This window comes from Canis lupus, chromosome 26 (genome assembly GCF_048164855.1).
Source record: "Canis lupus baileyi chromosome 26, mCanLup2.hap1, whole genome shotgun sequence".
NCBI classification, from domain to species: domain Eukaryota; kingdom Metazoa; phylum Chordata; class Mammalia; order Carnivora; family Canidae; genus Canis; species Canis lupus.
This window is the reverse complement of record NC_132863.1, coordinates 16,362,824-16,387,998: the sequence shown is the minus strand read 5'-3', so window position 1 is coordinate 16,387,998 and position 25,175 is coordinate 16,362,824. Positions and strand designations below refer to the sequence as shown.

Sequence of the window (25,175 nt, the reverse complement as noted above, 5' to 3'; positions counted from 1 at the left end):
AGCTAAGCAGGTATGGAATCAACAGTAAAAATACCTCTTCGTGAAAGAAAAGGGGTGCAAATGTCAGTAACTAAAACACCAACTAAATTTGGAGTTGAGTGACTTATTTGTGTTTCGAAGTTCAAGACTTTTTTTTTTCTGTTCTGGATGTTCAAAAATCACAATTAAAAAAAAACATAAACAAAATTTTAATACATGTAATGACCTTCTATAGCTATGCTTTATAAAATGCATAGTAGTATGCATACAAGTATCTTGCTCATATAAATTATTCTGTACGTTATTTAGTCATTGAAAATCAGTTGTTAAAATTAATACTCAATTGGTAGTGGAAGTGGTGGGTGTATAATAATGCAAGCAGGGCTAGCAATGAAAAATCTATCCTCTGATTTCCCTGACCAATATCTTTTGCATCCAGCCATATATTAGAGGAACTCTCTATGAAAATATTTTTCTTGCTTTAAAAGGACTATGACCACACGCACCTTGAAGGTCCTTGTCTTGACTGACAATTGACAATGAGTTTACAAGAGACTCATAGAGGTTGATCTGGTGGACTGCAGTACAGTTCTTGATCCTTCACAGCACTCAGAAACCACTCTTTTTCCAAGGTAACTTTGCAGTGTTTCCTGCTGGCCTGTTCCTTGACGTTGGCCTTGGCCTTGCGACTTACTTTGGCCAATAACATGTGAGCAAAGGTGGCAGAGTGCCATCTCTGGGCTTAGGCCTTAAACGACCTTATGCATGTCAACTTTCTCTGGCATGTGCTATGAGAGGAGCACCCCCTGCTCAATGCTTTCCCTTTAGCTGGATCCCCAGAATAAATATTCAGGAATTCAGGAAGCAGAGCTAGCCCAGTTAAGCCCAGCTGGACACGAAATGTGGAGCACAGCCACCTAAGGAGTACCAAGTCCAGATCAGCAGACTGCTCCCCCCATCCTGCCTCCCACACCAGTTGACACAAAGTTTCATGGGAATAAATGACTGTTGATTTAAATCACTGAGTTCGGAGTCTGTTGTTTCATAGCATCATGTGGCAATAGCTAATAGAGTTGGCTGATAGCCAATAGAGTTAATAGCTAATAGCTGATACAATTGTCTCTTTTTTATGTAAATCTTTACATTTAGAATCGAAACAATTCCCAAGGTGACTGGTAGGTAAAATCTGGAGGAATTATCCACATTTCTTTCCAAAATAGCTAAGTATAAAATTAAGTCCAATCTCCATTTAAAATGCATGCTGAAGAAGCTACCACACATTCGAATGCAGTTTTTCTAGTCATGATTGTGCTAAAATCACCCAAAGGTTTCCCACTTCTCCCCCAAAATTGTAGAGGCTAAACTTAAAGAGAATTTTATGTAACAGGCTGAAGACCAAATCCTGCTACAGATTTGGAGGAAGTGAAGGCAACTTTTGGCCTGCAGCCCCTTAGTGTTTGGCAGGTAACATGATTTTCCCCCTTTCCTTTTGGCTTTTCTGCCTTGCCAAACATGCTTTGGATCCATTTACATATGTCCCTTTACCTATACATAGTCCTCCTTTTACAGTCAAGCAAGTTACATCAACATATAAATGCTACAATTTCCAAGAGATGATGCAAGCTATAATTAAGCGTATTTCCCCATTTGAAACCAAAACCAAAGAAAAATATTAGCTAGCTTGAGCGCAATACACATTTTCAAAGTCACGCAAATCAAGTCTGTTTACGTTATTTCCAACGCCCAACCTGGCCCAAAAGGAAACTAATAAGGATACTTAAAATGTGAATTCTGGGCTACAAAAACGGAACCCAGATTGGTGTTTTGTGTGTCTGTGGACAAGGATGTTCTATTCATTGCTGAACATTCCTATCCTCCCTCTTTTTCTTTCTGTAGCTGTCGTTTTACAAGGTATATATTTCAGAAAATAATTCTGATCAGAGGAGATTAAAAAAGTAAATACAGTAGACAAATCCACTATTTTATGACTGTTACATTTCCTCTTTCCAGGTTGCTACACATCTGAGAAACCATTCATTTAGACTTTTCCTTCCTTAGTGATTCTTTAGACAACTAATTGTGGGCTCACCTCTGGTGGGATTAATCTATAGGAAAATACACTAAGATCCCAATATACTGGCTAACTCATCCATCCATTTGCTGACTTAGGTCCTTTATTGAGGACCCTATATATTCAAGTCACTATGCTAGATGGCCTAACGGACCCAAAAAGACTCCCACAGGGTTGTGACTTACAATGAGCCTTTTTCCCATTCCTGCCTAAGTCACACTCTTCAGGATGTTCTCTGTCCCACAAAATTACTCATAAGGAGTACCCACCTTTCTGTCTTCCCATAGCCTCCATCAGGATACTCCCAATAGCTGATGTTTTGGGTATGGAGTCCTTTAAAGGTTTCAAACCAAAGCAGGGTACCTGAGCAGCTCACTCGGCTAAGCGGTTAAGCAGCTGACTTTTGATTTAAACTCAGGCCCTGAACTCAGGGTCCTTAGATTTTGCCCCGCATCTGCTTAAGATTCTCTCTCTCCTTCTCCCTCTGCCCCCTCCCAACCAGCTTCCTGTCTCTCTCCCTAAAAAAGGCGGGGGGGGGGGTTTCAAACCAAAGCAATTGAACATAGACAAAAGCAGATAAAGCCAGAGCTGCTTTAGTTAAAAGCAAAGAATCAGAGTCCAGGTTACTGTCCAAAAATCTTCTCTTGACTCTCTGCCCCACCCCACCCATTATACTTTACCAGGCAGTCCTGGATGGGGTTTCTACTAAGCACGCTTGGAAAATCACTGGTTCCTATAGGCTTGACTGATTGTTCACAATTGCAAGAATGGCTGCAATTATTTCCCTCCTTATCTCCATTTCCTTGCAATGTGATATTTCTGTTCCTCCCAGAGAGAAGAGAAATGAGGCTAGAAGAGTCTATTTCCCCATCCTTTGCATCTAAACTACCCTTAGGATCTGATTTCACCAATAGAGTATAGAGAGAACAGAACAGAGAGAAGCTACAGCACGCCTGTCTTAAGCCTCAGTCTCAAGAGGACTTGCACTTTTGCACTTACCCTCTAGGAAACCTGCCACCTTGTGAGAACCAGCCTATCTACTGTGCTAGATGTGAGACAACACAGAACTGTCCCTGCTGAAATTACCCTCCACCAGCCTGTCCTAGTCAACCCAGCAGCTGACCACATACATACAAGTAAGCTCAGCCAACCCCAGAAAAACTTTCTAGCAGATTTCAACCCAAATTGCAACTCACAAAACTGTGACATGAATAAACAGCTATTGAATTTTGGCCAGTAACTTTCAGAGTGGTTTGTTACCCAGCAAAAGCTAATTAATACATCAACTGTTTCTCAAAGGTAGAATTGCATGGTTACCTTTTAGAAGGAAAAATAGGGGCATCTGGGTGGCTCAGCGGGTTGAATGCCCAACTCTTGATTTTGGCTCAGGTCATGATCTCTGGGTCGTGAGATCAAGCCATATATTGGGCTCTGCACTGGGCATGGAGCCTGCTTAATATTCTGTCTCTCTCTCTCTTCCTCTGCCCTCCACACCCATTTGCTTTCTCTCTCAATCACTCTCTAAAAAATAAATAAATAAATAAATAAATAAATAAATAAATAAATAACAATAATAATAAATAATAAATAAAAGGAAAAATAAAATCTCTTAAGATCTCATAGAACAGGCCCAAGGACTTAATTTTGAAATGATTGACTTAACAACCCAAATGTTATTTCATGAAAATTTTTTATAGTTGAACATTTTAACTAGAAAAGAATGTCATATTTTTAAGTTTAAGGTAGTTTGGGTTCAGTTAGCATCAAAACAAAAATGAAAAATGTTAAAAAAAAAATCCTAGGGTTCAAAGACTCCAGAGAATCCATCTTTAGACCCTAATTTGAGATGATCCAGAACTATGGATTTTGAAAATCAATTTGATGCTGCCATTTTGTTCACTATTACTTCAAGAGCAATCTTTCTTTTCTTTTCAAGTAAGCTCTACACTCGACATGTAACTTGAAGTCACGACCCAAGGTCAAAAATCACATGCTCTACCTGCTGAGCCAGCCAGGCACCCATCTTTAAGGGCAATCTTGGCCACATTATTATCTTGAGTGTAGGAACATTGACATGAACTCAATTTGTAACTCTTTGCTCCTCATCTGAAAACCTATCCACTGAGGGAAAAATGTCTTCACTGTAAACTGAATCTAATTTCACATTTCTCTCACCATCATAGGCCTTAAATGTGCTCTAAAGTATGAGGCAAAACTCAAGCAAGCATCTCCTCTCTTCACACAGCATGCAAAGGGGAGTGTCATTGTTTTTTTAAAACAGTCTCGAAGACCACAGCTCAAAAAGCTCTTTTAGATAAGTTTCCATATCCCCTCAGCCAGAGGGAAATAAACCACTCCATTTAGATATTTTCCCCTTAAAATCTAGTTAGATTTGATTTCAGTAGATTTAGATTTTATTTTTAGAAAACAAACTTAATTTGGCCTGCACACTAAGTCTATGTCTTCATACACAAGAAAGGCATAAATCTGCAAAAGAGCCTCAAGCTGTGACCAACTTCTCCTCCGTGCCCAGAGGAAGTCTTCATTCTCCACTTCTCTTTACCTGAAGGCAACATTTAATATCACCTAAGAAGATGAGTCTCTATAAGTAAAGCTGAACTGGAAAGGACTGAAAACTTCCAGTTTTGTGATTTGATTCTCGACCCTGTGATCCTATAGTGTGCAAAGATGAGATTCATTCCTGCCATTAGTGCTTTAGGAAAAACTGTGAATACATATATGGACGGCATCCGATATTTCCCCATAGTTGTTTAGGGTCTGTCCTAAGACCCATATAAGTGGTTTATGGATTTATCTAAATCAACGTGCTAGTTCAATGACAGTAAACCACTACTACTTGACAAAATTATTTGTCCTACTGTAATTCCAGTTGTTCGAATAAATTCACTGGTCATCCCAATTAAAGCCATCCATACAAAAACCATGACTGAACTACTCTGATAACATCTGAAAACCGTCTTGGGGCAAATTGCTCTCCTTCGCAGTTTTTTGTTGTTTGGGTTTTTTTTTTTTTTAAGATTTTATTTATTTATTCATAAGAGACACACAGAGAGAGAAGCAGAGACATAGGAAGAGGGAGAAGCAGGTTCCTCACAGGAAGCCTGATGTGGGACTGGATCCCCAGACCCGGGATCACACCCTGAGCCAAAGGCAGACCTTCAACCCCTGAGTTACCCAGGTGTCCCTCCTTCACAGTTTTAACTCAGTCCCATGTCTTTTCAAGGCACTTTGCTTTACTTTTATATCTAGATTCTGGATTCTAACTTGCCTGGTACAGTGTGTACAGTGTCTGAAAAACCATAGATGCACACTGGAATCTCATGGGTAACTTTAAAAAATACTGGTGCCTATGCCCCCCACCCCCAGATATTCTGATGAATTGATCTATTGTGTAGCCTATACATCAGGATTCTTTAAAGTTTCCCAGATGATTCTAATATGCAGCCAAGCTAGTTCACAGCTCAAGCAGAAGAGCCAATTTGCAGGGGACCTCCCCTTACCTGGGTGCTAGAATTTCTATTCCTTCCCCCCACCCACCTACCCTCTCTCTCAGCTTCTCAACGCCCATAACCACAGGAATTTCAGGCTTCCTCTCCTCCTGACTTCTTATACCAATGACCTCAAACTCTCTACCCAAGCCTTTTATAATTACAATTGTCTGTTAGTTCCTCTAACTCTCATGACATAATCATTTCTTTCATACTTTAACTTACATTATACCTTTCAGTATACCTATGAACACAAGAATAATCTCTGTGACAAAGGACTCATTATTTTTTAACAGTGACTTTTATAAGTTTACAAATAAATGTATTGGATTAATTAATGATCCAATTTAGGTAGTTATATACCACTAAATTTAAAATCCAAGGCCTCATATATTATATGCACATATTTTACCCCGAGTGTTCACACACAAAAAATACACAGAAAAGAGCCAGGCATAGATATAGTCAAAACTGTGATGGAAATGAGAACTCGAAAGGGAAATCTCAGCATTTACTGAAACTCACAGTGGCTGGCACCCCATCAAGTTGTCGAGCTCCATGATTCGACACCAATATCCCATTCAAACCATGTTTAACTGCCTCCTTGGCGTCATCACCTGGAAAGAGCAAGAGAGACATTGTATAAAAAAGGCTATTTAGGGATCCCTGGGTGGTGCAGCGGTTTGGCGCCTGCCTTTGGCCCAGGGCGCGATCCTGGAGACCCGGGATCGAATCCCACGTCGGGCTCCCGTTGCATGGAGCCTGCTTCTCCCTCTGCCTGTGTCTCTGCCTCTCTCTTTCTCTGTGACTATCATAAATAAATAAAAAAATTTTAAAAAAAAGGCTATTTAATAGAATGCTTGGATTTAAAAGGTGAAAGGTGCCAGTCAAAGGGAGTCTGACCTCACACATCTATACCTTGTTCAAAACATTTAGCATAGAAAGACATCAAAGTTTAGGTCTAGAAGAGTAGTGACAGTCTCCTTCACCAAAATATTAGCACTTATAACAATTGAATCATGACATAAAATATTCAATAGACAGCAAATTGACATGCAGTTAAAATTTATTTACTCTGACAAGAAAACACCCCTGCTAAGTATTTTTATTATTATTAATAAGAGCATACCATTTAGCAGAATTATTCCTCTGTAATTTGGATAGCATAAAAGAATACATGAGTGTCAAGCACCTGAAGAGTAACATGGAGGGAACAAGTCTATTCCAAAAATATTCTTTAATATCTTCAATAATTATCTTAAGTTCTATTGTTCTATAATTAAATGGGTTTTGCCATTGAAGTCTATAAAAATATATAAAAATTAAAATCATACACTACATTTCTACTCATGCTTCAAAATATGCTAACTTCTTAAAATATAGTTTTAAAATAGAGTAACATTCTCTCAAACCAATTTTTAAGAGCAAATCTTGATCTTTATTGCTTGCTATAAATGATATTAGCAAAGGTTTACAAAAACAGACACAAAATTACCAAATCCATGAACTCTTTTCAAACCAATTTCTAACACATTTTTTGTATTTTATGTTTTGAACTATTATTTTCAGCATGCTCCCAATAAACCATTAGGAAATGTAAGCAGGTGGATACAGAACACTGAACATTGTATATGTTCATAAATTCAGCAATGGGAATCAAGGGTAGATCTGACTAGGAATAATTTTAAAAGACTCATAAAAGAACCTCTAATTCTGACTATTTTAAAATTTTATCTAGGGGCAGCTGGGTGGCTCAGTGGTTGAGCATCTGCCTTCGGCTCAGGTCGTGATTGCAGGGTCCTGGGATCGAGTCTCACGTCTGGCTCCCCACAGGGAGCCTGCTTCTCCCTCTGCCTATGTATCTGCCTCTCTCTCTCTGCATCTCTCATGAATATATAAACAAAATCTTTAAAACAAAAATTTGGCTAAAAACATCATCTTACAAGCTGTGCTTTATTGACTGCTGGTTTTTAAATATTCCCATAAAAAATGATGGTAGCATTATTTTTCTTCTAAAATTATAGGTAGATGAAATGTTAAGCTTATGTTTTATGGACAGAATGCCTGTGTCCCCCGCCCAAATTCATATGTTGAAACCCTAACCTCCAGTATGATGATATCTGGAGACGGTGCCTTTGGAAAGTCAGCAGGGTTTGATGAGGTCATGAGAGTGGGGTTTTCGCGAGGGTATTGGTGCCCTTATAAGAAAACACTGGGGAGCTTGTTGGCCAATCCTGCACACTCCCATGCCCCCAGGTCCTCCTCATACAAAGAACAGGTCATGTAAGCACACAGGGAAAAGGCGACTTCTACAACCTAAGGGAAGAGCTTGTACCAGAAACTGACCAGGCTGGAACCCTAATCTCAAATTTCCAGCCTCCAGAACTATGAGAAAATAAGTGTGTGTTGTGTGAGCCACACGGTCTATGGCGTTTTGTTACAGCAACCAGGGCTGACCTAGACATCATGTACTTGCATTGTTCTTGTTAGGATCCACCTTTAAGAAAGGTGCTATGATGAGCAAAAAAACACAATGAAGTCGTATGAAAGGTGTTCTGCTACATGAAGTGGCAGTGTTTACCAACTAATTACTTTATATGCTATCTGTTCACCTCCAAGCCTGTGTTGTATTACGCATTTTGTTATATATTCAATATATGATTGATATTCCCTACTTATTTCATATTAAATATAAAATCTCATGTTTCTGTAACACTGATTTGGCTATCTGTCTTAATCCAAGCATGCACTCACTGCAGATGGTGAAGTGTTCTTGGAAACTTCTGAGTCGCCCACAGGGAAAAGGCCCTAGCACCAAGATTGAGAGATGATTCCCCACTCCCTGCCCCGATCCCATTGATTGATTCCTATTTTAAATTTTAATGTTGCTTCATATTTGGACCATACATGTTTTATTTTCCTGGATCTATAATTGCTTCCACCACCCCTGCCCCCCACCGCTTTTTCCTCTAGTTACCATGAGCCTTAAGACTATCTTCCAATTATAGGGTGCCTGGGTGGTGCAGTCATTTGAGCATCTGACTCTTGGTTTGGGCTTGGGTCTTGATCTCAAAGTGTGAAATTGAGCCCTGCATTGGGCTCCACATTCAGTAAGGAGTCTACCTGACAGTCTTATTTTCCCTCTGGAGACATCCCCTCTTTATCTTCTTTCTCCATCTTACTCTGATTACTCTCAAGGTTGACTGCGGACCTTCGTCCTATAGGATTGCTCCTACTCTCTGTGAGTTGAATTCCTTGAAGTCTAATTTATGACTTCATTTGGCTTAAGTTCTCATTTGTGTGTAGTACATTCATTCCTTTGCAAGCTCTTAAAAAGGGATCCGTGGGAGGTAACTTACAGAGCATTTAAATAACTACTTTTACCTTTGGTGATTGGATTAGGTATAATATTCTAGGTTGAAAATCCTTTTCCTTAGAACTTTAAAGACATTACTCCACTGTCTTCTAGTGTTGTTGCTGACAAGAAGATTGATGTTAGTTTGGCCCCCACTCTTTGTTAATAGCCTATGTTATGTTCGTTTTCCTTCTTTATGCCCATTTTCCCCCTGAAATTTAATAAGGGGATATAATAAATTATAATTTGCTTTCTCAGTCTAATGAATTATGTCTAAACATTCAGACACTGCTTCTCTAATAATTCCCTCCCTGCCTCTTTCCTATATTTTCTATCTGAAGCCCCTATCAGTTGGATATTGGACATTTTAAAGGGTCTTCAGGACTCTGTTTCATTTAATCATGTTTTCCATTTGTCTTATTGTTTTTTATATTTTGGGAAACGTCATGGACTCTCTTGTTAAATCAGTAACTTCATTTTTAATTCCAGAAATCATGTTTTTCATCTTTGAGAGCTGTTTTTTTTAATATTCTGATTTTCTCTTCATTGCAGACTTTTCTTATTTAGGTATACTTTCAGCTTCTCTGAGTCTATGATTTAGAATTTTTTAAGTTCTTTTTTTGAGTTTTTTGTGTGGTTTTGTTTTGTTTTGTTTTGTTTTATCTTTTTCCTCTGGGATCAGCTTTTTTGTAGATTTATCTTGGCCTTTTATGTTTTGGTGTTTCCGATATGCCTTGTGATGCTACATTTTCCATTTATATTTAAGGAAGAAAGATTTGGGTCACTGCTTTGGCTCCCTGGACTGTTTTGTAAATCATTTTTATTCCTTCCAAGTCTTTGCCTAGAGTAGAAACTCTTGGAGCTCCATGTGAGACAAAACAAGGAATGTTAACTAAGGGGCTACTGGACTGTGAGCTCCTCAAATGTCAGGATTGAAAACAGCATCATGTCATATTTTAAGTGTTATCCACCCCTAGGTGTCCCAGCCATCCATTCATTTCTTTAGGAAGGATTGAGCTACTATGCCAAATTGCCCATTGTTGCACAAGCGATGAGGGAAGACAGGATGGCTGGCTGCTGTAAGAGCTTCACAAATAGAGCTCCCATGAATCCCCTAGCTTTCTTTTGCACTTCTCATCTGCCATCTTTGTCATACTTGCAGATTAGACATCTAGTCCCTCTTCAGCATCAACTGCAGAATCTCACTTGTCCCTCCAGGGCTCTCTCTGAGCCTATCTTGAGGGGCAATTTTCTTTGCATTTCCCTCATATCAACACGTTCCCTTACATTTTGTTTCTCTCATAAATTTCTCTCAGTTTCTCTGCTGTGTGTGCTCCTCATCTTCCTTTGCTTTGTTGTTATAGACATATGTTAATTTCAGCAGCATTGTGGGTTTGATGAGAGGGTACATATGTACTCAAGTCCATCATTTGGAACAAGAAGCCCAATATGTTATCAACTTAAAACATGTTTGGGAAAATGATCCTCCAAAAATACGGCCTTAATACAAAGTAAAATGTGTTTGGAATTGGGGACATTTGCTTTGGCTGTCTAATTGTGTACATGATATCAAAACATCAAATCAAAAGAAAAAAATCAGAATTGTTACAACCTATATTTTCAGAAATTGAAAGTTATCAATAAGCTGATCCTATACAGTATGAAAAAATGACGAACTGCTTCGGCTTAGTAATCAGACCACGTGGATTTGAATCTTGTATCTGCCACTTGCTTACTATGTAAATGGCAAGTTTCTTAATTTCTTTGTGCATTGGTGTCCAAAATCATAAAATAGGGATAATAATTTACATAAGATTGTCCTGTGGATTAAGTTAGTTTAAGGAGTGTTTAGAAAGAGCCTGACACATGTTGAGCACTCAGATAAATATTAACTGTTACTATTAATTTCATCTGATGGTGCAGGAAGTGTAAACTCAGAAAATGAGTAAGTGAAGGAAAATCCATTTGCTGGATGCTTTTGGCAAGTCTGAGCTTTGTCTATAACAATAAATTTTCATCCTAGTCAGGATTATGATTATAAAGAGCCTTTCATTTGAAGTAAATGCTACTTAAGCAACAGTTTTTTCATCTCCTGTCATTTCAAGTGGTTTTCCAGGTTTTCTAGACAGTGCTGGGAATGTAGGGGGAAATGATAGAATGGTTTGCTCAGAAGATAAGATCATGAATGTCCAGAGAGGCAAAGTAAGAATAATTTATGACCAAATATGAACCCCTTTCATTAGTTGCCTATGAAACCTGGTCCAAGTTTTACATTTTATTTTAACCCAGAGAGGAAAACAGTGTGTTTTAACAGGAGGGTGAAAATGTTCTGACTTAGAAAAACTTCATATTTTCATTAATCCTTAAAGTTTACTGTTATGGCATTCCACATATGTTAATTTGCCAATTAATACATTAATTGATTGACAAATACAATAGTCAGTAGAGGATAGCACTGTTTGCTATCTTACTGATATATTATTTCTATATTTAATCAGAAAAAATAAGTGAAATATAAGTACTCAAGATTTACCCTGCAGCCTTTGGAGCTTTGGACTCAGGGCTCTGCTATCTCACAGGAATTTAGTAACTAAATCCTAGGTGCACGGCAGCAGTTTTGAGCACAATCTGGAAACACTGAGTGAATATCTTTGAGAGTGTTGTGAAGAAACGTACATAGGAAAAGAGCTAATTACAGTTTTTGAGAAACAAAAAGCCACTATGGAAATACCACAGAATAGTTTAATTTTTTTTTTTAATTTTAAAACAATTCTGAAAAGCATTATGCCTTTGTACATAAAGTCATTTGTTTATTAGCATGAGTTTTGGCGAAGACCAAATCCTATCTCATATATATCCCTGGAGTTTGTGTTGAAGTTTCCCAAGGGCAGAGTTTAACCACAGCAAGAGATTATATCTTGTACTTCAATTTGCATTCGTTAAGATACAATTCTTAAAATGGTGGTAAGGGGGGGATTTCATTGAGGTCTTTCCAGCTCCCATGATTTCATGTTCCTGCAAACATAATCTATACCTTGCTGGTCAAAGGAAAATGAAAGAGGATGGGTGACATTCAGTCTACCCATGTGACTTCTGGATGAAGATCTGTGAAATAGTGAGAACTGGATTTCCCAGAATTTGCCCTACTCCTTCCTTGCCCCCACCCCCAAGATTGAGTTTGTGCACTACTTGATGCAGTTGTCATGGAGATGATTCTTGTTTGTTAAATAAATGAAATAAATAGTTACAGAAAAACTAGACAATGTAAACTGTGCATGTATAAATAAGTTATTTCCTTTCAAATGCCAAATGCTCCATCTCTCTTTCTCTTGATTTTGAGCTCTATCTAATTATATAGACTCATAGTTTTCACTGAGGATTCTACTCAATAAACATTTGGTCTATCTACTGTGTGTAAAACATTATGAAATATGTGGAAAGATGTCATATGATTCATATGAGTGAAAAAAAAAAAAAAGAGGTGATGGTGGGGGTGGTGGTTCTAGGTAAGATGACCACAGAAAGAAGTTCTAGAAGCCAGAGTATTTTCTCAATGTAGCACATGATAGTGAAGTCTAATTGAATAGATTTGCATCATATCCTAGAGGACAGAGTTGTAGAAAATGGTATATATTACAAATCCTAAATTGAAAAGTTGGTTAAAAAATTAAATAACCGGGATGCCTGGGCAGCTCAGTGATTGGGCACCTGCCTTGGGCTCAGGTCATGATCCTGGGATCCAGGATCAAGTCCCACATTGGGCTCCCTGCATGGAGCCTGCTTCTCCCTCTGCGTATGTCTCTGCCTATCTCTCTCTCTCTCTCTCTCTCTCTCCGTCTCTGTGTGTGTCTCCCATGAATAAATAAATAAATCTTAAAAAAAATTAAATAACCTCATTCTTATATATGTTCCCTATTTAATGCAGACAAATAGGAGATAAGACAAAAAACTTCATTCTTCTTTGGTGTTTTAAGCCATTTGCCCTCGGCCACCTATGTGATGAGAGTGAATTAAATACTTGGAATGGCATTAATTTTCTAATTCAATCACACCTTCTCAGTTTCCTGAGGTAGGCCACCATCATCTCTTGCCTGGACAATAACCATTTCTTAAATGTCCCCCTGACCACAACTTTGCCACCATTAGGTCCATTATACAATGCTTGATTTTCTAAAATGCTAATCTGATGAGGTTGCTTCCCTGATCAGGAGCCTCAGTGGTTCTCAAATATCTTAAAGCCTACATGTTTCATAAAGTGTTACTCAGACTGCTTTATTTTGCCATTATTCCAGTCTGAGTCTTTTGATATCAAGGGAAACTCAGGCATTATCTTTCATTCTGAAATAAAACCTTCCCTAAACCACTCTTCTAAATTTCCATTCCCTATTTTATACCCCACCTTAATGCTGCATGTCTGTATGCAGCACCTGTAACATCTTACTGCCCCCAAAATTCTTGTTTATATGTCTGTCTCCTACAAAAATGGGCTCTCCTTTGGGCCAAGGACCTCAAATTATTATTTTACTTTCAACTTTAGCACACATTAAGCATGATAAATGTTTACAAAATGAATGCCTGAGTGAGTGAATAACTAAATGGATGAATGAATGAATGAATGAATGAGGCAGAACCATTAGGTTAATAGCTCTAACAATCATGGCTGATAATATGGATACCAGTCAAGTAAGTGAAACTGTTGTTGAAAGGTGTCTCTCACACTAAGATCTACTCTTTGCAGTATATAATCCACAGAAATTTTGAACTAGAACTATGTATGACTAACAGGGAAGAATGTAACAGTATTTTTTAATAGCACAAATTAAGACAGATCTGGATTTAAACATATCTCCACTACTTAAAAGCTTTACTGGGTCCATTCTTTTATTTTTTTAACTTCATTTCTGCATCCTTAAGATTAAATAAACAAAGCCTGTGGCATGCCTATAGCTTTATAAATAGGGCCACGTGACTCACATATTCAAATAACACGGATGAAATGTTGTGATTAGAAGCTGTTGTTGACCCTGAGATAAGTTAATAGAGTCTCTCATTTCAGAGCCATTTGCTTAAATATTCACATTTAAAATAAGTTTTTGGCAGTTTTCTATATAATCAACTGAAAAAAATGTTTTCTAAGGCAAGAAAACATTTTTGTGGGTGAATGCATTTATACTCCAAATTACTGAAGTCATCGGTACCTCCCTGTGGGATTTGAATACATGTGGATACTGGGGAAGCAGTCAAGTTTCTTAATACCCATGATGTGATATTTGAGGATTTTAATGTTGTAGTCAGCCTCTTTAGAAGGAGATGATGTGGGATTCACCACACTCAAAAATCAATGCTAGTCTTTGGTATTTGCAGGGAACAAGAGAAAAATAGAAAAGGCTCTTGAAACAGATCTGGTTGTCATGATATCAGTTTGGTTTTCTTTTTGGTCTGAGAGCAGTTTGTTGTAGCTTTCAGACACAGCAATAAACTCAAGACCATTTGTCTAGATCTTGTCAAACTCCCTGATTTAGTGATGGCTTCAAAATCAGGCAACAGTATTCCATGTTACCATGAAGGTAATTTTTTACTTCATGGGAGCCCTGCTTTTCAGTGTATTAACCAAGAATGAAGAACTATTTACTCAAGTCAACAGAGAGAATTGAGATGTGGGATGTCTCCTTAGATTTCCACGTTAATTTTTCCTGATTTTCTTCTTTTAAACATATCATGGTCATATTTACAAAGAATCATAAGATCGGTATAAGAAATACACAAACCTCTCAAAATGCCTTTTGCAACAATTGGCAGTGAGGTCAGCCCCCTCAGCCATTTAATATCCTCCCAGCTGATCGATGGGTCTATTGATTTAGCAACATACGTAGCAAGTCCACTGTTGTCTCCAAAATTTTCCTTAGGAGAAAATGCTAAATCATTGGTTTCAAAATTTTTCATCCTGAAATAAAGAGATACATAAAATGAGAACCTTCCCAAAGTTAGAGATAATTTTACAATGACTCATTCAATGAAAAATGAAATGCCACTCTTTTCAGATCAACTGGATGTTCCTCAACCATCTATAGGTTCGTTGCATACATATTTCCATGTTTTGATGTAAGATTCCAGGCTGGGGTGCCTGGGTGGCTTAGTTGATTAAGCATCTGCCTTCAGCTCAGGTCATGATATCATGGTGCTGGGATTGAGTCCCTGCAGAGCAGGGAGCCTGTTTTTCCCTCTGCCACTGCCTCTTTCTATCACTCATGAATAAATAAATAAAATCTTTTTAAAAAGAGAGAGAGATTCCAGGCCAAATGTGTCAATCAAGTGGACTTAATTGGTCACTTAAAGTTTAATGTATGTCTTAGGCTATGTTTTTATAAAATAAATCAGTTATACATGATCTCCAGAATTTCCCATCAGGATTAAGGTTCAGTTGCCTATAGTCAGAGCTATCTTGGCAACATGCCCACTGTTTGCTGCCTTCCCTCCCTTGCACCACTTCCCCACTCCTCTACCAGTATTCCCTTCATTTTCCAAAGGAACTACTTGCATTTAAATCACTGACTGATAGTCTTCTCCTAGGGGAACCCAGACTGAGACACAACCCCACTTTCCCTGTATCTACTTTTACTGACCCAACTTAGACCAGGATTTCTCTAACTTACTGGTAAGACTCTGCTACTGGCTCACTCTACACCTAAAATCTTTCCTCTTGGCTTAAGATCCTGATATCCTGACTAGATTTTGGCAGTTCCCTGACCTAGGGACAAAGTTTTTTTCTGCTTGTACCTCTGATCACTGACTGGATAGATGACCATCTGGATACACAGTGGCATCAACCCTGTGACCTAGCTGCCTACAGACTCAAATCTAATTGCAAACTTCATTTCTCTGAAAGTCTGTCTTTGAATGATGACAGTGACCTGGATTCACCTTGATTTTCTGCACATTATAAATTACACAGCTAGCCAATCTCCAATTTGGGTAAAAGTACAGCTGTATATTAATCTCTGGCTTAGCCATAGCTCTTTCTTTCCTTCTACTAGCTCTGCCATTGAACATATAAAGGATTTGGGAGCAATGACTATAACAATTTTTATATAAATACATAAGCACACTATTTTTAATTTTTTAAAATACTTACTTCAATACAAACTAGGCTTAATGTTTTTAGTATACTTTCAGTTGAAATAGCTGGTTGCACGCCTTACATGGTATATATATCATACGGGCATGAACATTCACATCCCACCAAACTCTGTTCAGGCTATTGGCAAAGTTTTCTCAATAAGGATTGAATAGTCTGTTCTATAGTTTCATTGACTCAGATGGCCATCTTTAATCATAGAAAATTCTAACCTCAGGAAAGTCATACTGGTACCCATCTATTTGTTGCACTTTGGTCCAGACTTTAGCTGAAATATTTGGGCATTTCTTTTAATCAAACCATTTAGGGTTGGACATTTTATCATAGCCTTTGCTATTCTGTGTTCATCCTAATTTGAATTAACTGACACTTTTTTGGTCAATAAACATATTTTTATTATGAAAACCTATTCCATTACCTAGAAATGGTATTAAGTGATACTAAATTCCAAACTTATAAATAATATTGTTAATAAGAAAAATGTTTGGTCTGTCAATCCCATAGCAAGACCAGAAGGGGAAAAGAAGAAAAACATCTGTATGTGTATATACTCTGCATGGCACCCCACCCCCATCCCAAACAAGCTACAGTGTTTCAGGAGGGGCGGGGTGGAAGGGCGAAATGGATAGGAAAAAACAGAAACATGGATAAAATTATATAAATAACTGTTGTTATTCTTGGATGGTGAAATGCAGATCAACACTTGAATGAATGTTGCCTTACAGAAATTTCAGTGTGCACAATGAAGCCTTGTTGTTCCTCTAAAACGTCGTTCAAAGCCAGAAGCCAAGAGAAAGTTTTCAGATATCTTGACAGAGACCCACGATGGAGTGTTTTACCAGTGCTTTTGAAGGAAACCTCCCTGAATACTATTTTTATTTGAATTATGACACATACACAAGAAACACTTAAAGTGGCTGCTGATAACCAAAGTATTCCATTTCTTGAGGAAGGAAAAGAGCAACATCAAAATAATAACACAATTACTTGGGACTTAATGCTCCAAACCCCAAGCTTTGTTTAATGATCCAAAGGTAAGGGAGAGCACTGGCCTTGTAAGGGGTTTATTGTGCCCTGAATGGCCCCCAAATATGCTTTTTAACCTAATATAGAAATGATTTTAGCTTTTAGTAAATCAAGTAAGTGAGAATAGTAAAAACTACTAAAGAAATTTAAACATCTTTTTTTTTTAAGATTTTATTTATGAGAGACACAAGAGAGAAACACACACACAGAGAGAGAGAGAGAGAGAGAGGCACAGACACAGGCAGAGGGAGAAGCAGGCTCCATGCAGGGAGCCCAACGTGGGACTTGATCCCGGGTCTCCAGGATCATGCCCTGGGCTGAAGGTGACGCTAAACCGCTGAGCCACTCAGGCTGCCCAAGAAAGTTAAACATCATTGAACAACCAATAGTAACACTAATGATAATAGATATTATTGAGAAATATATATTATTTACTACAAGTATGGATGATATGAAATTAATGACAAAGCTATGTGTGTCCATAGTGGGAAACAAAGGAGGAAACAGTAACCAGTGGAGCCCATGATATCAACACAATAAGAGAGAGAGTGAGAAAAAGATTCATAATACATATGGAAATTGGTTCATAGACCACCAACCTTTAATGGTGAATAGAAAACACATTAAGAACATAGCCCTGCTAATTTCTCCCTCAATGTGTTGGGCTGTTAGAAGAAATGAGCAGGGCATAGATTTTAAGTCTCAGCTCAAAATCTTGTTCGTCTTAGTAGTCATGTTTTATTGGGTAAATCTCACATGATCTGGTACATTTTTTATCGACTGTAAAATGATAAAATGATTCAACATTACTTGTGGAGCACCTACTATATGCCAGTGTTTTTGATGTTTAAGATATACCAGTAAGTAAAACAAAACTACCTGGCCACCTAGGGTTGACATTCTAGCAAGGAGAGGCAGAAAACAAACAATAAACAAAATAAGCTTATGAAGCATGTTAGAACATAAGTGTTATATAAAGAAAAGAAGTAGAGCAGAATAAGAAGATGTGAACTGGTAGAAGCTGAACTTGAAAGTTTAAATATCATAATCAGACTTGCCTATTCCCACTATAACAAATGACCACAACCTTTAGAATGACACAGATGAGGGCTATAAGACAACACAGATTTATTATACTACAGTTCTAGAGGTCCAAAGTCCAAAATGTATCTCACTGGACTAAACTCAAGGTGTTGATAGGGCTATTTTCCTTCCAGGGGCTATAGGAAAAAATCCATTTCCTTGCCTTTTCCAGCTTGTAGAGACCTACATGCCCTGACTCCTGATGAAATCCCTCCAACTTCTGCTTCCATCATCATATCTCCTCTGACTTTGATACTCCTGCTTCCCTCGTATAAGGACCCTTTAAATTATATTAAGTCTACTAAGATAATCCAGGATAATCTTCTCATCTCAAGGTCCTTAACTTAATCACACCTGCTAAGTCCATTTTGCCCTGTAAAATAACATATTCATTGGTTCCAAGGATTAGGACATGAATATCTTTGGGAGGCTGCTATTTTTTTTTAATACAGTTATATTGTGAATGTTTTCCTAAACCAAACAATTTAGAGTTTGGTGGCCCATGTACCCAAATCTCCTTCACAAATCTTCCTCTACCCAAAACCCCTGCTCAAGGTCCCCACACATATTTATCTCTATTCTGATCTCTACCGATTATTTTTATTTTGGTTTCCCACTAGAAAGACATGTAGACCCATCCTTGATGTCAAAGTGTAAAGGAAGTGAGGAAGTTAGTTGTGGATGGATGTGCAGAAAATGGTAAAAGGCAAAGGAGTCAGTTCTGAGGCTCTCAGGCACCCGCAATCCTGGCATGCTGAAAGAACCATAGGGCAGCCAGTGTAGCTGGAAAGTAAGAATGGAGGTGAGGGTGCCAGGTGGTAAGGACAAAGAGGTGATGGGGTCCTGCTCATGGAAAGCCCCATGGGTCACTTTTATCACTAGAGTCCTGGGAAGACAACGACAGTCTGATCTTTTTTCAGTATGATCTGTTCTGGCTGTCATGATTAATGAATCATTTCAGGGTTATAGGATTCTACACAAATCACCGAAAGGGTAGGTGTCACGATTTACCTTGATCTTAGTCAAGGATTGGAAATTTCTTTTCTTCTCTTTCAACTGCCCTGGTGCTTCACCACAGACCCAAGTCTTTCCTCGGGGTAAATGAACCATCTCCAAGAGGTAGAGTGACAGGAAAAGGCCCGTGCTTCAAAGCCTGAGGAAATCAGTCTAGCAAACTGGCCTCATTCCTTGCTTCTTCCAAAAGCAGATGAGAATTCCCCTTACCCGTCCCCCCTCAGTTTCAGGAACCTCTGTGCCATTCATAATACACACATACATGTGTTTTGCATATAGACCGAGCAGAGACTACCAAACTCCTGAACCCTGGCTGGTCCCAGATGCCAAGAGTCGGGACCCTCCCCCATCCCGCGTCCCTCCCCCGCCCCCCTCCTCCCAGGCAGAGGAAGTAGCTAGGGCTGGAAGGAGCCACTGCTTTACAGACTCATTCTTCTCTGGATTTCCTGCCTCTCTCGCCTGCCAAACTTCACTTCTGAAAAGCCCGGCTTCACCTTCTATGAGTCAGGTCAGTTGCGGAAAGAAACCTGATTTCATATCAGGCTGTACCAGATGAGCTTTCTGGTTGTACGTGGCCTCAAGCGGAAGCCTGGGCCTCCCATTAGTGCCCTCTGCCTTCCACTGCTGAATGTGGGCTGCTGAGGACGGGACCAGAGGGCACTGGCCTGCCCCAAGCTCACAGAGACAAACAAGGCCAGGGTGCGCTCCAGGGGCCCCGGCCTCAGGCTGTGGGGGGTTTCCTGCGTTCCCCATAACCTGGATGTGTTGCTCAGTATTTGATCATCTTCAGATGAGAGATGGGACGAGCTGGGGAGTCGTGGCCACTCCTGAGCACATCACAGCTGAAAAGGGCCTTTGTCTCATGGTCCTCCTCGTCATCTGGGCAGGAGCCCAGCAGCAAAGGGAAAAGAGAGGGAAAAAGCAAATCAACCTTCCAGCTCCTGACTGAGTGGCCCTGGCACCGGAGAAGCAAGCGATATCAGCCAGGATTAATTAAGCACCGTGAAACACGTTTTGTTATCCGGAACAAGAAAGTGCTTCCCAAGCCGCAAAAACACCCTACCCCACTATTTGTTATTGTTGTTGTTAGTAGTAGTGGTAGTGAGAGGAGGATGAATAGGATAGCAAATTCTCGTTCAAATGGCCAAAGGGAAGTAATGAGGACTGTTTCCTGTCAGAAGCCTGAATAGTGGGAAACTAATTATTTTAGAAAGTCTGATAAATAAGGTAACCAAAATAGAGAAATAAGGTGAATACAGATTTCACATTAAGGAAATTTAAAGCCATCTACTTCTGATGAATTTGGCAAGAAGTAGGAATATGTCAGGACTTTTGTTTTTGTTCCTGTTCCCTTAGAAAGACAGGGTGTTTGGGTAACCCAGCATCTGGGATACATGGAGCGGGTTTATTGACAGCACTGTTAGTCTCTTTTGTTAGTGGGTTATTGAAGGTACTACATACACAAACAATATCCTACACCTGCCTGGAAGTCACAAAGATAGCATCACACAGCTAACTTACATATGGTTCAATGGTGAGTTTTTATGCACAGTAGTTTATACCCAAATAGGTATATACACACCAGAGCTATATAATATTTCTGTGACACTCATACAAGACTGTATTTGGACTTATGTAGTGGTTGAGACACATGTCATTCTATAATATATATGGAATTCCTACCTTCTAACAATTTTTTCACCCTGATATGGAATGCTGATTTGATTTTGAAATCTTTTGGATTTGGATCTTTTCATATATAGAGAGAGTAAACAATGGCCCGTTGTAAAATGAGGTCTAGGATCCAAGGAAAGCACCCTATAGCATTTCAGATACTACGAGGTTTGCTTTGAAATCCCATCATCAGAATGTCCTCTATTAAAACTAAGATTCTTATTCCTATTCAGATAGTTTTACCCCTGAAAGCTATTAGTCATATATTGGTATGAAAAACTTAAGAGCAGATTTTGGTGGGAACTGGGGAAAGACAAAAACAAAGGGGAAAAAAAATAGGGAGGTGAGGGTCTTTCTCAGTAAACTCCATGAGTTCTTAGCTTTGACACAAGATGATTCTAGTCCTAAAATATTACAGGGAAAAGGGACAATTCCTTGGTAGTGGTCAGGCTGAATGACCTGTCCAGTTCCATTTTGGATTACTAGATATGCTAAGATAAGTGAGTGAATGAGTGAATGAATGAATCTTGACCCATGGATGAACCACAGTGAAAGAGGAATATTGCTGAAAGAAGGAAATAGGGGATCAAATATGTGACTTCTTTTGTCTCCGTTCTTTTAGCTTCCTTTAATCTTCTAGACACAGTTATTCCAAATACAATTAAAAATAAAACTAACAGATGGCTCTTTGTTTCAACAGACAAAGAAATGCACTTACCTCTAGAACTCAAAGCCTATCATTCCTAAATAAGATCCCTGTTAGCCATACTTTGGGACCAATGTTTTGTGAAAATCTAATTGGGAATTAAATGTATGTGGAAACTGGGAAAAAAAAAAAAAAACTTTAGAGCTGGTACATGACAAGAGTGAGACTAAAGAGAATTAGAAGATCAGCTCAGGGGCTCGGGTGATCAGATACCCATGGTTACCTGAGTTGAGGTGGCAGCTTGAACCTATTACGCACATCGTCAAAGCGGTTCCCCAGGTAAGGAGTGTCCACTGTCAAAAATATGGCCTTGTAGCCCTTTCGCTCAGCCCGCTGCACTAGCTGCTTGGTGACCTCACGGTCCTTGTAGATGTACAGTTGCAGCCAGCGCAGTGCATCAGGACTGGCCTCTGCCACTTCTTCAATTGAGGAGGTGGACCAGGAACTCAGCATCATTCCAGTTCCCAGTGACCTGCAGGCTGAGGAAAAAGGAAGCGGTAAAGAAGAATCTGGCACTTTCCCCACTCCAAAGCCTTCAGGTTGTGGTTCAAGGGTAGAGACATCTACAAAGGAAATTAGGCAATAAGAAGTCAATTCTTTAAATAGAAATAAGCATTCCTTTCTACACCCTGAATTGATCTTTGAGACAAAAGTGAGTCAAATAGCCAAAGATGTGCTATGTGAAAGGATGAAAAAATTGGGAACAATCTGAACTTCCAAACTTAGGGGATTGGATATATAAATGAAAGATACACACCCATTACAGCTAATATTTTTGTGATGGTTAATTTTGTGTGTCAATTGGGCCAGGTGATGCTTCCCAGAATTTGCCCAAATCACTGGGTGTTACTGTGAAGGTATTCTTTAAAGGAGACTAACATTTAAATAAGTAGATTTTGAGTAAGGCTGATTGCTCTCTGCAATGTGAATAGGACTCATCCAATCAACTGAAGGCCTTCCCTAAGGATTCGGTTAGCAGACGGCCTTCAGACTCAAACCACAACATCAGCTCTTCCCTACATCTCCAACCTGCCATCTTACCCTTTAAATGTTGGACTCGCCAGTCTTCACAACTATGTGAGCCAGTTCCCCAAATCAATCCCCCCATTTCACCTCTCTCTCTGTCTCTCTCTGTCTCTCCCTTTCTCTCTCTCCCTCCATATATCTACATATTCTGTTTCTATTATGGTTATAAAATAAAATATTTGTGAACACAGAAATATTTTCAAGATACGTTAAAAAAAAACAAAAAAAGTCTACAAAATGACAGATACAACATAATTCCACATATGTACAAATGTGATTACTGGTATATAAACTTAAACTTAAACAAACTAATGGCTAATGATAGGTCAGAGAATTATGGGTGAGTTTAATTTTTTTTCTTCTTTTTTAACTTTTAAAATTTTATCTTTAAAAATTTTGTTAAAGGTGCATTCTACCATTTATGTTATATTTCTAAATTTTATAAAGTACATATGCTGGACATCCCAAGTAGATAGCACTTCTCTCTCACAATCTTTTGAGCAAAGATACCAAAAACTGAGCACAGTGAAAGTGAAAAATTAGTAATAAATTAGGTAGATTCACCTAACCAATTGTCTCAGAGAACATGAAAGAGCATGGGTGATAGGCTTTTAACCAAAAATAGGTAAAAACCAGTAAAATTGGGGTCAGTTTTAATGGAGGAGAAACTGATACAATGTTTATATGCCAAATACCAAATGTGGCAAGAGACAATAATAAAGATATAAAACTGACTATATGATCCTGAGTCATTAAACTTATCTGTGTGCCTGACATGTGTCAAATGGCAGTAAAAGCAGTTAGTTGTCCAAGTGACATCCATAGAGTGATGTTGAGAATCAAGTGATGTGCTATTCAAGATACTACTTTGAGAGGTTAAAATGCTGCCCTGCTTCTCAAACTTTAGGAGACAGCCAAATCCCCCAGGAGTGTTTGTGAAAACATAGTATGCAAACATCCTCCCAGAATTTCTGATTCAGTAGGTCTGAGGTATAGCCTGAGAATTTGCCAGTTCCCAGGGTTACCGATGCTGCCAATCCCCTGGACCACACTTTGAGATTTAAGTGGTAGCAATATCCTTTGGTAGTAAAACTCTAAGTTCACATGGTAATAAAATGGATTTTGTTTTAATACGTGTTACCTGCCCTATGCTTTGGAAGGTGTTTTTCATCCCTGTTGTTCAGATAACAATTCAGATAAAGAAGACCTAAACAGGGGATGATCTTGTCCATGGGTCACTATTCTGTTCCCTCCTAGTGTGCCCTTGAGAATTTCTCTCAAGAGACTCATGACTTGCAAAATATTGTCTTAAAAAACCACATCTTGTTAAGAAATAACACATAAGAACAACTAGACCATTGTCTGATTTTCATTAAGATTTATAAATATGGAAAATAACTCCAGGTCATCTATTGCTGTTTGGAAGGAACACCAGGGGACATTGACTGGGTCAGAATCCTCTAATCATCAATTTATCATAAAGAAAAATAGGTCCTGAAGAGGATGTGACCTAACTAAGGTCCCACGAAGATGGAGAGGATGCCACCATGCCGATAGCTCTGGAAAGGCAAGGAAACTGGAAACCAATGGATAGGACCTGCCACATCAGGGCATGGTGACACAAAGGGGTTCAGCTAAAAGAGCCATCAAACGATAGGACACTTCGTTGTAGTTTACACAAAGGCATCATATAGATGAGCAGCCGTTCTGTCAATAAGGATCAAAACTCCTCAAAAAGATCTCCTTGTATTCATAAGAAACATCTACAGACACTCCACAAAGACCATTAAAATAGTCACTTCCTACCTACCTTGCAGGAGGTGTCAGTCTTCACACTCACTTTGCCCCTTTGGCTGGGTAGGCATGTCCAGAGAAAAGCAAGGCCACTTCATGTCATTTTTCCTGAGTCTACTGCCTCTGGTACCAATGGCTCCTGATGTTACTGGTGCTCAAAGTTGTAGGCATTTAATAAATATTTGGTGATTTAATGAATTTACTCCAAGAGAGTCTCCTGGACGCAGAGAGAATATCAGAGTCTATGCTGACATATTATGAGTTGAGACTAAGATATTGCTCTCAGGAGAGAACAGCAGCAAAACTGAGAAGGCTTTACGCTCCTTGGAACATATATTACTGACCACTGTGATCCCCACTCACTTGTGATTATATGCCATGATCAAGGCAAGTTGTTGATGAATTACATCCATGGTTTTCAACACAGTTTTACGTTAGAATGAGATGAGGGATCCTGGGATTTTGCAAGGACCATTTGGGAGAGACGATCACAAATGTGCCAGTTAAAATACTGAAACACCTCCATTTCAATCCGTAAATAGCCATGGCTCTGAAGTAAATGACCATCCTTTCTGAGTCCCTTTAATGTGGCATCACTCCTTTCTCTCCTCAAGGATTCTCAGAACCCCCTGACCCCTACAATCCAGAAATCTAAAAGTTAACACCTGGCAGGGTTGGGGGCATTCAGGATGCTGTTAAAGCATTAGAAATGAGCATCTGACCATCTCTTCTAATTGGTTAAAGTCCTTTGTTGCACTGGTTGCTAAATATTTCAAATGTCATTTTTGCCCTGAGAAATAACG

The 25,175-nt window shown here is 38.9% G+C and overlaps 1 protein-coding gene across 1 annotated transcript in view; it reads right to left on the bottom strand.

Annotated features, from left to right (window-relative positions):
• The window catches only part of HAO1 (hydroxyacid oxidase 1), a 48,319-nt gene that overhangs the window by 3,449 nt on the left and 19,695 nt on the right, over positions 1–25,175 (bottom strand). Inside the window, exons 3-5 of the mRNA XM_072799750.1 lie at positions 21,776–22,031; positions 14,683–14,858; positions 6,085–6,176 (exon numbers count right to left, since the gene is read on the bottom strand). Coding sequence (XP_072655851.1) covers positions 6,085–6,176; positions 14,683–14,858; positions 21,776–22,031 — 524 coding nt within the window. The remainder of the gene's footprint in view (positions 1–6,084; positions 6,177–14,682; positions 14,859–21,775; positions 22,032–25,175) is intronic.